At 49.2% G+C, this 15,650-nt stretch overlaps 1 protein-coding gene across 3 annotated transcripts in view; it reads right to left on the bottom strand.

Moving 5' to 3' along the window:
- Nucleotides 1-1,925: 1,925 nt before the first annotated feature.
- Nucleotides 1,926-15,650, bottom strand: part of HNF4A (hepatocyte nuclear factor 4 alpha) — a 34,257-nt gene continuing 20,532 nt past the window's right edge. For all 3 annotated transcript variants that reach the window (XM_008920019.2, XM_018074031.1, XM_008920018.2), the window contains exons 3-10: nucleotides 14,283-14,377; nucleotides 12,416-12,522; nucleotides 9,735-9,890; nucleotides 6,673-6,760; nucleotides 6,001-6,156; nucleotides 5,484-5,720; nucleotides 4,672-4,794; nucleotides 1,926-4,025 (exon numbers count right to left, since the gene is read on the bottom strand). In XM_008920019.2, coding sequence (XP_008918267.2) covers nucleotides 3,883-4,025; nucleotides 4,672-4,794; nucleotides 5,484-5,720; nucleotides 6,001-6,156; nucleotides 6,673-6,760; nucleotides 9,735-9,890; nucleotides 12,416-12,522; nucleotides 14,283-14,377 — 1,105 coding nt within the window. In that variant the 3' untranslated portion in view covers nucleotides 1,926-3,882. The remainder of the gene's footprint in view (nucleotides 4,026-4,671; nucleotides 4,795-5,483; nucleotides 5,721-6,000; nucleotides 6,157-6,672; nucleotides 6,761-9,734; nucleotides 9,891-12,415; nucleotides 12,523-14,282; nucleotides 14,378-15,650) is intronic.

Here is a 15,650-nt window from a genome sequence, read left to right as displayed (position 1 = left end):
CCATAAAACTAGTTTGCCATTATTTTTTTTTTCTGCTCCCACTGAGATATGAAAGCAGTGGGAAAGGCTCCAAAGCCTGTTGGCTCTTTCAGATGGAGGTTATATAAGGAATATGAAAAGAATGTATTTCATAGTGGCCAGAGGACCTAAAAATACCACTTTCACAGATCTTTGCTTGGACATCATGAAAAGATTCCGCAGCTGGAGATGGTGCTCTCCAGGAAATCATCCTTAGGCTAGGCTGGAAGCACAGAAAGCTCTTGTGTTCAAAAACAATGTAAGGAAGTTGTGTCTCAAAGGCCAATACCTACAACAGCCATCTCCTGTGACATGGGACATTGCCTGTGGGTTCCAGGGAACCCAGCAGGGTAAAACACAGTGGCAAGAGCAGTGTCTCAGGATGATTCCAGGCTGGAGTGACAAAAGAGGTGAGGGTTGGGATCAAGGACACCACTTAAGGACAAGGTTGTCTCTGGGATAGTTCATGGGTTTTTTTCCCAAGTGAGCTGAACCCAGCAACAAGAAATCTCCTGTAGGAACTGCACTGATTTAAGATTAACCAGGTAAAGTGCAACCTTGATAGAGTAGTTCATGGGAAGGAATCCAGGAGAATTTATTGCTTTAAAGATTTGATATTACATATGTGGAGTTTTAGGGCAGGTAAAACCAACCAGGGGTCACAGCAGAGGAGTCCTGGGGTTTTTTGTTCCACATTAAAGAGAATGAACTATCTCCTTTTCTTTGTCTTGACTGGACTAACCAGTCCTGTGTGTTCTGGGTTAACACATGTCCTGTGACTGCCTTTGCTGCCCTTGTTCAGGCATTCAGCAAAGGTGTTGGGGCTCTGGATCATCACAGGTGCACAGATAGTGAGGGCATGTGATTTGAGGTCTGTTCTATTCTCCCTTGGCTCCAGACTAGAGACAGGCTCTAGGTGCTGTCTCCACATGGTCCTCAAACATAGTCTGGATCTCATCCCTGCATCTCATCCCTGCTGACATTTTTCACCAGTATGACTATCACTGGGAAGCCACTGGATTTGTGCAAATGGGGTGGAAAATCAGGCTGCTTCTCATCCCTTGTACCTGGGATGAGACTGCCCACTTCATTTCACATCAGGGGCAGGAGACAGAGGAACATGAGGGTCATCTCCTGCAGACCTGAGCTTCAGGAGATGCTGGATGTTGTTCCTTCCCAGAGCCCTAATCTTTACAGCCATCTAGACTTCTCTCCTATCTCCCTATTATCTTCCTGGGCATGCTACAGCTGAGCACAGGCTCCCTGTGATCAGAAGAGCAGGTCATTATGAGCCTTCTCTAATTGTCGTGTATTTCTTCACCTTTACAACCAGTGACAAATTGACTTTCACTTGATCATCTTATTGTGGCCTGTAGGCTCAGTCAGGCTCTCACCTGCTGCCAGCAGCAGGGTGGCTGTGTGGGAACCAAAGCACAATCACCACCCCAAAGTGCTCAGAAATTACCTTTGAAATACAAGAAAGGCATAAAAATGAACACATTTGAAGTGTGAATACCATATTTTAGCTCCCTTTTCTTGGCTTTCAAAATGTGGTTACTTCAAGTCTTTAAGCTCCCTGGAATCATGGAAGCAAATATTTATTCTTCGCATTTGTTTTTCTTTTAATGAAAATTGGGGTTGTTATTCAATCTCATGGTTCCAGCACACGTGGCTTCAGGACAGACACCAGCTAGCATTAGGCTTGCCAGGAAATAGTGACAGCTGGCAACACCATCAAACATTTGTTTGGGCTTTTTCCTCAATACACATATGCTTTGTGCTCAGAGCAACAGGGAGGTGAGCCCCTTGATTTACAATAAATCCTCCCAGGAGAAAGAAATCCATCTGTCTGGGAAAAGTTAGAAAATATTTTTGCATTTATTTTTCTTTCTTTTTTTTTTTTTTTTATGAATACAAACTCTAGTGAAGAAATATTCCTGTTTCCATTGGAAGGCAGAAAACAGCAAAAATTAATGTACAATATTGAGGAATACTTGGTGCAAATGGACCAAAAAGGATTCCCCACTGAACATGTCTACGTACAGAATAAAAGGTTGCTGCAGTTGGAAAAGACAGCCGGGTTATTATGGGGGGGGTGGGGTTTTTTTGCATTTAATCTCCCAATTATAAATAATCAATGTGATTTACAAAATAATTTACAGAAAATGATTGGATTCATCATTGCAATAAATTACTGGGTGCAATGCCAGCGGCGTTGAGGCGACGGGACCCGTCAGCACGAGGAGAGGTGGTTCATTTCTGCCCTGGAAATCAAGGGACAGACCTGCAGCTCCTCTGGCTGAGCTGGCTTGGGTTCATCCCCACCAGCTGTGGTTCCACCATCCCCATCCTCCCGAGAGGCCAGAAGTGACTCAGGCCTCAGGCCGTGCAGGACTCTGAGAGCTCCAGCCCTGCTGGCCCCAGCGAGGTGGGAGGGCAGGAGGGCTCCTTTCCTGGTTCCAGCTGTAAACCAAAGGTCACATCCACGAGGCTTTGGCACAGGCAGGCACAGAGAAACAGGGCTGGGGGCAGGAAGGAGCAGAGCAGGCAGGGGCAGACCCAAGGCTGGGGCAGACCCAAGGGGCTTGGGTGAGACAGGGCTGTTCCTCGGCCTCTCGTTCGTCCCTGCAGGACTCAGAGCATTGTATTTTTGAGGTTGCTGCCCTCAAACCTTCTGAGGTCTGAAGGAGTCGCAATGAAATTCTTATTGTGTTATGAAGACCTATAAATCTGTTATCAGCCACTCATTCTGAGCTGAAAGAGTGGCACTGGACTGGAGAAGTGGATTGTATGGCACATCTTAGCATTAAAGCTGGGTCTGAACTGAGATCCTGAGTCACAATGCTCCCAGCACTTGGGCAGCCCAAGACCTGGGTCCAATCTGTGAGGCTCAAGCTCTTCTCACCCTCACAGGTCTCTCCCCTTCTTATGTCCTTCCCCCCACCTCCTTCCAAAAAGGCATCCTGTGGTCTTCTTCTGACTGCTGAGGAACAGTAGTGAGGCCAGCAATATTTTAGGCCAGTGCCACCAGCCTGTGTGAGGATGACCCCCTCCCATTAGCTGAAATCTCTGGAATCCCATGGTCCCCCAAATTCCCAGCCCAGGAGGCAGTAAGTGGTGTAAGGGAAGGATTTGGCAGTGGTTGCCTCTCTGAGCCTTGTGGTGAGAGGGCATGCATGGCACAGAAATTACAAAACCCCTCAAAAGGCAGAAGGATCCAAGTAGAGGACAATCTTGGTGGGCCAGACTTTGCTCCAGTATCAGCTGAAAAGATTTGTTAGACCTGGCTGGGGGGGTGGTTAGTGTGCTGGAAGGTGACACCCTACAGAGACCTGGGACTAGCCAAGGCTGAGGAGCAGTTCTGGGCAAATCCCACGTGCTTCACCTGCTGTGATGCTCCTGGGGGAGCTTCCATCTCCATCAGGTTTGGCTGGACTAGGGACTGTCTGGGGAGCTGTGGGAGGGGAGCTCTCCATTCACACAGCACAGAGAATTCCTTGTTGGCAGGCTCTGGTGTGTGCTGAACCAAGGCTGAGGTGGCAGTGGGGGAACAGCCAGCTGCACTGTCCCCAGCCAGTCACTGCCTTCTCCCCACAGGGGGAGGCAGGAATCTGGCCCTTCTGACAAGGACCGAGGGTTTCAGTAAGGCTTCAGCCTCAGTTCTGGGACTCAGGGCTGCCCGTGGCACATACTGTCCATAGCTGCAGGAAGACAGCTTTTGGTGGTGGTGGACTAGTCCAATCAGCAAGTCCGTGTGTTTGTGCCCAGGGACCTCTGGATGGCTTCTCTTTTCACAGTGACAGAGTCAGTTTGGGCTTTTCTCCCACATGGCCTTCCAGAGGAGGCCAGCTGCTCTGCAGGTTGCTAGATGACCTCCTGTTTCGTGATGGCAGGCTGTGGGATGGACGTGGGCTGTTTTGCCACGGTTGCAATGGCTCCAGGCAGCAGCTTGTATTGCTCTGGTCCTGAGCCCGCAGGTGGAGATGGCTGTGGAGTTTCTGGAGTAGCTACAGAGAGAGAAACAACATTAGAAGAGGGCCTCATGGACCTGGCAGCACTGGGATCTGTCCTCAGCCTTGTGGGGTTCAGGTGTCAGCACAGCAGAAGTTCCTAAGGGCCTGTGTGTTTGCTATAAGGCAGCTCAGACACACAGGGATGGTTTGGTGCCCCAGAAGAACCACAATAACAATGAGGGGACCTGCTGGCATTTTGACCCTTACTGGCCACTTTTTTGGTCAGCCAAAGTCATCTCAGCCCAAGTTCCCAAGGGGTGGCCCCATATGGTGGACCAGATTCTCCTGTGATTTTGCAGAGGGAAAACTGAGATGTGTTTGAACCATTCAAGGGAAGGGGAGCCTTTCCACTGATTTCACTAGGCACTGGATAGGATCATTCATCCCTTAAGGGCTATGTAAAGGTTAGTCTGACAAGGAATATCTTGTTGAATCAGTTAGTCTAGCCTAATCTAATCTAACCTAATCCATGTCTCTGTTTGTCTTTCCCTCTTTTCTGCATAGGAATTTCTCACACACTCATTACCAGAGACTCTGTCTTGCTTGGAAATTTCCTTGCAAGGTAGAAACTACCTCCACAGGCAAGCTGGAAACCTCCTGGGAGCTCCTGGGAGCTCTGTGTCCCTCTGGCAATACTCACACATCTGCCCGTTGTGCATCTGAGGAGGCATTGTGTTGGCCACAATGACGTTTGTTCCCAGGTTCTCCTGGATCAGATGAGGGTGCAGGGGGTGGTGGGCGTGCGGTGTTTCACTTGATGAGCCTAAAATGCAGCATATGACATTTGTTTCCACAATGGCAGAGGGAGACAGTTCAGATGGGCAGACCCACTGCACCAAAGGGTCCAAGGCTTTGTGCAGGATCAGCTTGTGTGTAGGTGGTTGGAGCACACCCTTCCCTTTTTCCTCCATGAATGCCTTGAGCCACCTAACCCTTGTGTGCTGCCTGAATTTCCTTTTATGCAGGATCATATTCCTGAGTCACCTGAGTCACCTCTACGTAAAGAATAGCACAGTGGCAACTTTTCATTTTGTTTTGTCCCATTGGATGCTCCCACTAGAAAATCTGTGACACTCTTTCAACTTGAGCTTTCAGACTTTTCTGTTTTGATGGCTCCCTTCTGGCAGAGAAGGATTAGTGAAATGGGTGCCTGGTAGGAGATTGGGGTTGCACAGCAAATCTTGTCCATGTGCAGAGGGCTGGGGACACCTCTCTCTAAACAGATGCACAGCTAATGCATTTCTTTAGGTGAGGAGAAGTAGAGGACCCTTAGTTACCACTGCCAGTGACCGGGGAGATGATTTTGTGTGAGTCAAGGGCTAACCTGCATACAGGCTATCTCCTAAATTTTTCAGGTAGGGAGCAGTGGATGTTCTCCACCGTGGAGGTTCTCAAGGGGAGGGTGATCAGGGCCTCACTGAGAGGCCTCATGTAGCACCCTCAAGCACTCACCTCCCAGCAGCATCTCCTGCAGCAGGTTGTCAATCTTGGCCATGCCGAAGAGCTTGACAAACTGGATCTGCTCTATCATCTGCCAGGTGATGCTCTGCAGCACAGGCAGCAGCAGCAGCAGCTCCCCGAAGCGGCCCCGCGAGTCGTACTGCCGGTCGTTGATGTAATCCTCCAGGCTCACCTGCACCTGGTACCGCATCCGCTTGATCTTGGACGGGTCACTCAGTCCTTTGGCATCTGGAACAACACACACACACCCCCCAAGCTATCCAGGCTGTTCCCCAGGAGCTGCCTGTGGTGAAGTCTGGGCACAGCCTGAGGCAGGCTGTCTCCAATTCCGTGTTCTTTGCTGTAATGGGCATTTTTTCTCTTCTCAGGCTGAATTCTCCCCTCCCTCTAAGGACAGTTCAGCTCAGAGAGGAGACCAGGCAGCATTCCCACAACTCAGGGCCAGTATTGGTCAGCATAACCCAGACCTGTCCTCTCTGAGGGTAACCCTCCCCAAGCTGGACCGTACCTGGGTCAAAGAAGATGATGGCTTTCAAGCAGGCATATTCATTGTCGTCTATCTGCAGCTCCTGGAAGGGGAGGACCAGCTCGTCCAGGACACGGTTGGCCACACGGTTCACCTCCACCAGTTCGGGGCAGTTCCGTGGGATGATGTGGTCATTTCCTTTGGACAAGCAGCACAGAGACCATCACCTTGCCATTGCTCAAAACTTATCAGGGGTGACTTAACAAAACCCAGGCAACCAACACTGAGATAATTTTGAGGGTGGAGGAATTAAGAAGTTCCCCCTTCTGCCCCTTCCCTGTCCCAGCCCACCAGAAATGCTGGTCTGTGTTGCCAGAGCAGCCTCTCATTCCATGGGAGCCACTCAAGTGAGGAGAAGCTGGCTGAGGAGTGAGAGCTTTTTTCTCAATCACACCACAGCCTGCTTACACAAACCTGGAGGTGCATTGGGAATGTTCACAGTTCCCCAGCTTTGTCACATGCCATGGCCTTGATGTGAATGCCTGCCAAGCCTCCCTGCACCCAAAGGTTGTGCTAGGCTCGCTAAAATACAGAAGGGCTCAAGCCATTACCCTGCAAAAAGGATGTCCACAAACACTGAACCACCCTCTCCTTCACCCCAGTGAGGAATCATCACAGAAGCAGATGGGCTGGGAGCAGAAGTGCACTCCTTACCTAGCAGCAAGACATCCTTGAGCACCATGGACCTCTTGGCAGCTCCCAGTAACAGATGTTCCCCCGCGTGTGCACGCAGCAGTGCTACCTGCAAGGGCAGGGAGAAGTTATTTGGGTGATGCAGAGGCAGAGACAAGCAAGAGAGAAAGCCCAGAGCTCCTGTACTGCACTCAAGGATGGGGAGTGAGAGCCCCTCTGCAGTCACAGTGAGAGAAAGCTCAAAAATGGGTTACTTCTGTGCAAAACCTGTTATAGGTGCAGCAGAACCAGTAGACAATTGACAACACCTGAAGCATCCCATATTCAGGACACATGTTATTAGCAAGACCATGCCAGACTGTCCCAGGACCTCACACCAGCGTGGGACATGTTTACAGGGGCCTGTTTGCAGACAAGGCAACTCCTGCCAAGTGCAGAACCAGGGACCAAGCTCCATCCTGAGAACTGGGGAGAAGCACTGCTGTGGACAGCTGCTCTCCCTCTGGGCTGTGCCCACCTCCCACTGAAATCATGCTCATGGGGACCCAGGTCTGGTCACCCTCTGGCCACTTATTCCCTCCCCAGCCATGGGAACTGGAGCCAGGGAAGCCAAAGGCATGTTTTTCTCTCCTGACGTTAATGATTGAAGTGTTTAGTTTTACACCCTCCAGCGGCTCCTGAGAATGTTCTGAGTCTTTTGCCCTCCTTCAGTTAAAAATTTCAGAGATATAGGCAGAAAGGGAAGTTAACAATTGGACACCCTGACACAGAGGCTTCTTAATGTCCTGCCAGGAGCTTCTGCTGGAGAAAACAATCATTAAACATTAATAGATCCTGAAAAGTATGTCCTGGTGGGAATGGTCCCTTTTTCTAGTTTGTTATCCCTCAGCATCTGACAAAGCCAAGAGGAGTCTTACCCTACCAGAAATGCCAGGAGAATGTGTCACCCATAGAAGAGAGCTCTGGTTAAGGAAAGATGCTGATGGCTGAGAGAGGGAATTTTTGTTTTTTGCAGACGGTGAAAAACGTTATGCAAAATAAACAGAGTGGAGATCCTTGCAAAAAGACTACGCACACATGACACTGGGGAGTCTTTATCTAGATGCCAAAATCTAGCCTCTCTCTATCACTATCCAAACATGGGTGGATATGTTGGCTGAGCTGCTTGTAATTACCAGAGCTGCACAAAACTGGGCTTCCCTATCTGACAAAACTTTGAGAAGGATGGAAAAAACTGCAAGTCCCAGGGAGGAGCAAAGCTCTCACACAGAAATTTCCTGCCTAATGAAAATTCAGGAAAGTTCAGTTTGTAACCATCCTTTTTGTTTCCCTAAAATTTGCTTGTCTGAGCAGGGTTAAAGTCAGTTACTTCAACAAGGCAAAGCCACCTCATTTGATATTTGTTCTTGCAATGATGAACCTAAGACACATCATTCCATTGTGAACTAGGATAAACATAAAAGTTGTAACACAACAAAGTAGAAATGGCTTTGTCCCACCAAACCCAGTACTCTGACATTTTGTTGAAGAAGAATAATGGGTTGGGTATGACTTTTCTTATAAAAATGTTGGCAGTGATGATTCATTCTCAGGCAACACTTTAATGGCAATGTAACAGCATTTCCCAACGTTGTAAGTACCCACTGGACACCTCTTGACTGGCTGTCCTGCCCCTTGGGCAGCTGCCTTTCACAGTTTTGTTCATTCCTACTCCCTGGCATTTCTGTCCTTCCTCCCACACTCCCCTGAGTATCTGCTGCCACAGTTCTCACACTGTCCTTCAAAAGCACGGATGGCATTCATTGATTAGTTTTAATGCAGTGCAGTGTTTCCTCTCAAGCCCTTTGGGACAGGTTGGGAACTGCTCATGATGGGGATGGCTGGTTATAACAGAACTATTTCAGTCAAGACGAGCCTGTGGAGGATGCTGAGAGCAGCCTCTCCCTGTGGGAAGGCAGGGTTCTGACTGGGTCATTTTTAGGTTTTGTTTCCTTCTTGGAGAAATTTTGCAGCCCCACACTTGTAAAACTGTGGAAATTGCTGTAGTTTGCGGAGTTGTTATCCAGGTTTAGGGCCTCTGTTTCAAGTGGCACAAGGATTTAATGTGTTTTACAGAGCTGCCCCAGACCCCTGGGGATCTGATCAGCTGGATACTCTCAATTTCTAGACATCCTTTTTCTTCATTATATAAAAATTACCTCTAGGTCAACAGGGCTGGAGACTGGTGCTAGTTGAAGGGAAACATGGTGGGTTTATGACTGTTACAGTGGGCAGATTGGAAATACCTTCCTACCTGTGAGAGGGCCTGTGCTGGCCACTGCCAGAAGTGCTCTCCCTTCTCTCTGTGCATCCCCACCAGCCACGTGCTGTTCAAGGCTGGGCACATATCATGTCCCTCAACATCTGTTGCAGTCCTCTGAAATTTAGACTTACACAGGAGACCTGTCCTTGCATCCCTTTGAGGCCACTGAGATCCTGCAGTGCAGTTTTACAGAGGACATCAAACCCTCTGTGCTTGTCTGGGTTAGGGAACCCACAAATGTCATTTTGGCAATTTGTGTTAAATGCAAATATATCCTTGCTTTTTAACCCTGGGGAAAAAAAAGACTTTCTGTTGCTTTGGGAGCAAATTAGTGTTTAGCTTAAACAATTCCACACTATGGGTACAAACACATCCCCAGGTGAAAAACAGAAAGACAGACAGACAGGCACATGAGTTTTTAAGTCTTGAGCAGACCTTAGGCCAGAAATCTGTCCTGCTAATTCTGATTGCCCCAAGCATCTGTATAGCACTTCAGGTTTTCAAAGTGCTGCTCAAACTGTAATTGATAAACAATTGGCTGGCTGACCCCTGCAAAATGTGCATCTGATAGTGTTCCTAATTTGAGCTCAGTGTTATCATGGCTGTGCTCATCGGCTGATTAGCAGCACATGGCATTGTATGGATGCCTGGCCCGTGCTGGCATTGTATGGATACCATTCCCAATCAGCTGCAGCAGTCAGGATAACAGAGTGGACAATGCACATTTTCTTTGAAGGTCTCAGCTGTCCTTGGCTCCCTGGGGAAGGACAGGGGGACTTGCCTGGTCATCCAGGGGCAGCTCACAGAAGGCAGGGATGTACTTGGCCCACTCCACCAGCACCAGCAGCTGCTGCTTCATGGACTCACACACGTCAGAGATACTGGCAATCTTCTTCCCTCGGATGTCTCCATTGATCACAGACACTGGAGATGATATCTGGAAGGAGGGAAGAGATCCTTCAGCTTTCAGTGCCACAGAGGGAACAGAGACGGGAAAATCCCCAGCCCCTGGGTTGTGCTGATGCAGACTCCAGCATCAACGACTAGATTACTTTTTTTTCTGTTGCACAACCAGCCCCAGAATAGGTGACCCAACATAACTCATTTAAATTGAGATCAGCCCGGGGACCTGTGAACATGGAATGCTTCAGAGCCGAGGCTGGGGATCATCCTGGTAAACTGTAATGCCTTGAATAGACTGGAAGGCACAGAAGAAATGTTTCTAAAGCCAGGATCTACCTCCCACTGAACAAATGTGCTCAGTCAAGACTCAGGAGGGAACAGAGGGGGTGGTGTAGCAGTCAGCCTCACCGGTAGCAAGGAAATGTCCACCCAGTGCTGCTGCACAAGATACTTGGTCCCACCAAAGGGCAGAGAACTGCTCCTCCTTCCACCTTGCTCCAGAGCCAGTGCTTGGCCAGAGCTGGAGATGTGCAGGCTTTGCTTCTCTCTTGAGTCACCATGAGCACACCAAGTCTCTGCTCAAGGCAGCTTTCCAGGTCTGACATTGCTTTCTGTTAGCACCAGATCATAAATTATCTGACCTTACCCACTTTGAATTACTAAAGACAGACTTCAAAGACAACAATCTCCCACCTCCCACCAGCTTTTAGGTCCTTTTGGCAAAACTGGACAAGTGCAAGCATGCCCACAACACAGGCCATGTTTGTTGCATGACCAATTATTTGTGACTGAGAGGCAAATGGGGCCATTTCATTTGCAAAGGACAAGCCTGAAAGCTCTGCAAGTAGTGTCACACAGAGCTGGACAGGACATCTCCCCCAAACCAGGCACCCAACCTCCTGCCTCCTTCTCATGCATAGCTGCTCACCCAGGCCATCTAAAAATTTGCCCTTAGTCACTACTTTATCCTTATGCTTCTGTAAGCAATTAACTCAACCCCATGGCTGCCCTCTGCCTGCCCTCTGTGCTCTTGTACAACATCAGCTCTTCCTGCCCTGTTCCTGCCAGCGTTTTCAGCTTGGACCCTGCCAACCTCTCCAAGGAAATGGAATTCAAATGCCACCTGCATTTTTTTTTTTTTTGCAGGTTGCATTACCTGGAGGCTTTCCAGATCACCAGCTATTATTGAATAAATAAGATTGTAAAAATCTCACCATGTATTACCCTAATCAGTGGGCCCGGAAGGCTTAGCAAATAAATAAAAACCTCTGAGTGAGTGACCCTAGATCTTGGAGAAAGCAGCTCCTCAGCAGTATCTTGTTCTAATTAGCCAGGCACATAAAAGTTACCAATTACCGTGCTGGAGCCTGCCTTGTTTAATGAGTCTCTCTGTGCTCTGTGGGAGAGCAGGAGCTCCTCTGGATTTGTCCATGGTGGTAGTTTTTATCAGCAGACTCTGCTACAGGCTTACATGTGATGCCACTGCAGGACTCTGAGTCCCGGAAATGTCCTTCCCTTGAGATGAGTTGAGACCCCCTTATCTCACACCTCTGGGAGCAGCACCAATATTATTTTTATGGGGTATGTAAATATATTAGGTCCTGCATAGGAAAAGGTGAGATGGGGGATGAGTTTGGATGTGTTTCCTGTGTACAGGATTGGTCCTTGGCCCTTCTGGCACATCACCTCCTCAGGGAAGTGGATCTTACAGCCCGAGCCTCGTGTGGAGCCCAGACACAGCAGATCCTGTCCTGGAGCACCTCCCAGGGTAGCCTTCAGGGTAACATGACCCTTGAAGCAATTAAGAACATGGACTGCCAACACAAACCCCTCTTCATTTTCCCCAGGACACGAACTGCTGCTCTCCCCAGCTCCCATGAACAGTGGCAGCTCTTGCCACCGGCACAGCCCCATCCTCATCACTTGTGCTCACAGACAAACCCTCCCCACAGTGTGCATCCATCCTGTCCTGTGTCCTCCCACAGAGTGCTGAGCTGGTGTTCACCACTTGTAATATCCAGACTCTTAAACCAGAGCCATCTTTTCAGGTGAGCTCTGAAACTCTAGGAAATCTTGGCAGTATGCTAGTGGAAATGGGGAATGTCAGCAAGAACTGGAAAAGATATCTACATAAAGCAAGAATGTAACCGATTCCTTGTGAAACTGTGCAGGAAGCCAGAATCTGAAGATCCTAATGGCCAAGGGGGAAGGGAGGCTGCTCATGCAGGGCCAGCCCCTCGTGGACTTAGGCAGCCACAGCTCTTTGGATTTCAGTGGTTCTACCCTGTTTTCTTCCAGCAGGCTCTCCAGCCTTCATGTGTCTCATCAGAGCAGAACAAATCATTGCATATTGTTACAACTAAGTTCTGGACCAAGGAGAAATAAAAGGGGTGGTTTCAGGTAACAAATAGTTTTTGAAAAGACAGTGTTGAGTTGGCAGATAAGTCACTTAGAACAGAGGTGGTAATTCCAAGACTCAGCTATTAAATAGTCAGCTGGCTCTATGAGCCAGATAGTGCCTGATGCTTTTGTATTTGGTAAAGAAGAAAGAAAAGGTACCTGCTGTGCCAGGACTTCTGCCTGCAGTAGGGCATTGATGGAGGGCAAGCTGCTGTCCTCGTAACTCGATCTGCGGGTGCTGATTCGGTCCCGTTCATTTTGTACAGCTGCAAGAAAGTATTTTGGCTGAGCTGCAGGTCGTTCATGGCAATGCACACCAAAAACTAGCACAGACTCTTGGCATCCCCCTTCCTTAGCTGCAGTTTCCCAGCTTCCCTGCCAGGCAGGGTGGAGGAGCAGCTGTGTCTGATTTGTGATGGGATGCCTGTGAGAGCTCACTACATCTGGTGGCTCTGATTTCCTATTTGCTTTATTAGACTTCCCTGGGACGGGGTCAGTTCAGAACCCAAACACCTGTAGAATTCAATGGGAAAATTTCTTCTCAAAGGATCTGAGCTTTTTTTGTTTCAGGGTCTGAAATGGTGGCCCTGCTCACGTGTGCAGCCCAAAGCTGACGTGTGCAATGAAGGGGGCGAGTACCTGCAAGGCTCCTTTGTCCACAGGACTCCTGCGAGTCCATTTGGGAAGCTCTTGCACCAGATGGGTGCAGTTGGAAAACTTCCATCTAAGCTACAATAAGGAAAGAAGTGCAGAACTGCTCCTACTCATCTATCCAGAGCAACACAGCTCTCTCACACCTTGCTGTAAAAGCGTTGCTCATCCTGTATTGTAAAGCCAGGACAGATTTGACCCCAGTGTGCCTCCCTGCTTGGTCTAGTCTTGAGGACCTGGGCTTTGAGTCCAAGGTGGCAGCAGCCAGAGCAGCAGCAGTAGTGCCAAAGGGGAGGATTTGCCTGTCTGTCTGTCACGAGGCCACGGGCTGGATGTAACTCACCCTGGCCGTGCCACTCAAAGGTGTCTGCTCAAATAAGCTATTGATCGGTGGCACAGGAACCAGAACAGTGCCTGCCTTGGGCTGGTGGCTCTCTGGATTGATACGTTCTCAATGTATAAATCCACCTGATAAAAAGCAATAATGAGGCTGGGCCAGGAGAAAAGCCCTGCAGTCAGCGGCTGTAAATAGGAGCTCTCAAGGTTATGCTGCTTGTTATCAGTAGCAGGCCCCCGAGTTCAGTCACGCCATGATGTTTTCCAAATGTTTGCTCAGTATTAGCTGGTCATGCACCTAATGTAACTTCTATTGAATATTAACAGACAACAGCACAGCTCTGGGCACGGGATGAGCGGACGCTGCAGGGAGAAGAGGATTCCTATGTTCTTCAGGAAAAGCCAAGACAAGTTCCTTGCAATACCTCATCCCCTTTAACAGAGGAGAAATGTTCCTGTCCAGAGGTGTTCGTGCAGGCCACCCAGGTACCACTGGTACTTCCCTGTTGTCTTCAAGGACCTTTTACTCCAAAGTTTCTCCTTGAGCAGGTGTGAACCGGGAGGAGCACAGGGTTTAATTTCTCTGTATGGAACAACAGGACCAAGTGCCTCCCGGTTGTCCCTTTGCAGACATCAGTGGGTTGAGCTCTGTGGGATGCCTGACAGCTCCTCTGAGCTGCTCCTGGCAGTGTGTCCCTCCACCAACAGGGCCACCAGCAGGGTCACCAGCGGGGTCCAACAGGACCATCATTAGGGCCACCAGGTTTTCCTGCCGGTCCTGAGAAGCAGGGCTGAAGGAGCGGTGACTCCTGCCATGCAGCCCTGTAAGGGCACATGCTGAGCTCATGACTGGAGGTCAAAACTCTCCCTAAATCTGGATCTGTGCCCAGGTGAGCACTGTGGAGGGAAGACAGGGCTGAGATGGCTGGACAAGTGTGTGCATGGTAGGGCCTGGCCTTGGGCTGTGAGGGCTTCCTCAAACATACAGAGCCAGTGTGGCTGCTGCTGGGGGCATGCAGGAAGCCACACCATCACCCACCTTCCTTCTTCATTCCTGCTCGGAAGCACTTCTTAAGCCTGCAGTACCGGCACTGGTTTCTTTTGTCTTTGTCTACCACACACTGCCTGTTAAACCTGGGAAGAAAGAAAGGTGTGAGGAGCAGCAGGACTGAGCCTGAAGGCAGGACAAGGCAGAGCCCTAAGCTCCAAAACGTGCTCAGAGCAGGTTCCCAGAGGGTCATCCTGAGAAAGGAGCTCTGGTCTGTGCCTTTTCCATGCTTACAGTTTCTTCTTTGCACTGAACATGTCAGCTCTGTACTCTCCCTCAGGATGTTCAGTAAGGACAGACTAGAGCTGAGAGCTGCACGCAGGAGCTCAGGCTGCTGGTCTGACTAACTATTTAGGCATAGGATGCCCATAATGGACTAGCAAGTCCCAGGGAAGTTAAAAGTGTGATCTAGGAGGGTCAGAACCAATTTGGTAGCCTCTGTTTTAAGTTAGATCCCAGTTAGAATGAAGGAAGAATGAATTTATTCTGAATAAAAAGCAGATAGAGGGTTGTTCTTGAGCTAGTAAGGTTAAGGAGTCAGTTTAAATCCCTGCATCTCTCCAGGGCTGTGTCTGGGATGCTCACAGGTTGGTTCTGACCTCTGGACAGCATCACTGGTGTGCAAACAGTTCTGCTGCCACTTGCATTTGAGAGAGGACTTGGGAGTCAACCAGCTCCTTCCCTCTAAACTGTCACCACCTCCATTGCACCTGGTACGGCAAACACTGATCTCCCATGTGTGTGGCTCCTGCAGGCAGCACAGGCCTGGTGGCCACTTGAAGCATGAATTTCACTTGCAAATTCACTCAGATTTGCAGAGTAAAGACAAAGGGGTACAGAGCTGGGAAAGGGCTCCCAGCCACACCGAGTTCTGCAGCTTTTGAAAAGGCTTGTTTCTACAGTGCTTTTCAAAGCCCCAAGCTAAGATTTGCCCAAATGGAGGCCTGAAAGCAGCTTTTTAAGCATTTCTGTGGCACACATAAAAGCCTCAGCCTCCAAAGAATTGGTTACCTTGGCTTTTCTGGTGGAGCTGTGGGGAGAGGGCTCCCTTGGCAGGCAGCTTAAATAATCCCAGGCTGCAAGTGATAATGTGTTTCACATGCACTCTTAAACCCAGATCTTCCTTCTGTCACTCAGATTTTAGAGTCATGTTGCTCTTCACACTCTCCAAGTGGCTGTCAGGCCTTCAGGAGTAATTCACTCAAAAAGCCGAAAGGATTTAGACACTCTGAGCTGAGGATTCCTCAGTTTCCTCTGTGACTCTCTATGTGTGGGTTACTCAGAGCAGGGAATGAGTGGGTCACAGCTGCTGATGGCACAGGAGAGCCAAGGGCCACCACCCATGGCACAATGTGCAGT

This window comes from Manacus vitellinus, unplaced genomic scaffold (genome assembly GCF_001715985.3).
Source record: "Manacus vitellinus isolate BGI_N305 unplaced genomic scaffold, ASM171598v3 scaffold_26_pilon, whole genome shotgun sequence".
Classification (NCBI taxonomy): domain Eukaryota; kingdom Metazoa; phylum Chordata; class Aves; order Passeriformes; family Pipridae; genus Manacus; species Manacus vitellinus.
The sequence above is the reverse complement of the archived record's forward strand: the minus strand, read 5'-3'. Positions and strand labels throughout refer to the sequence as shown.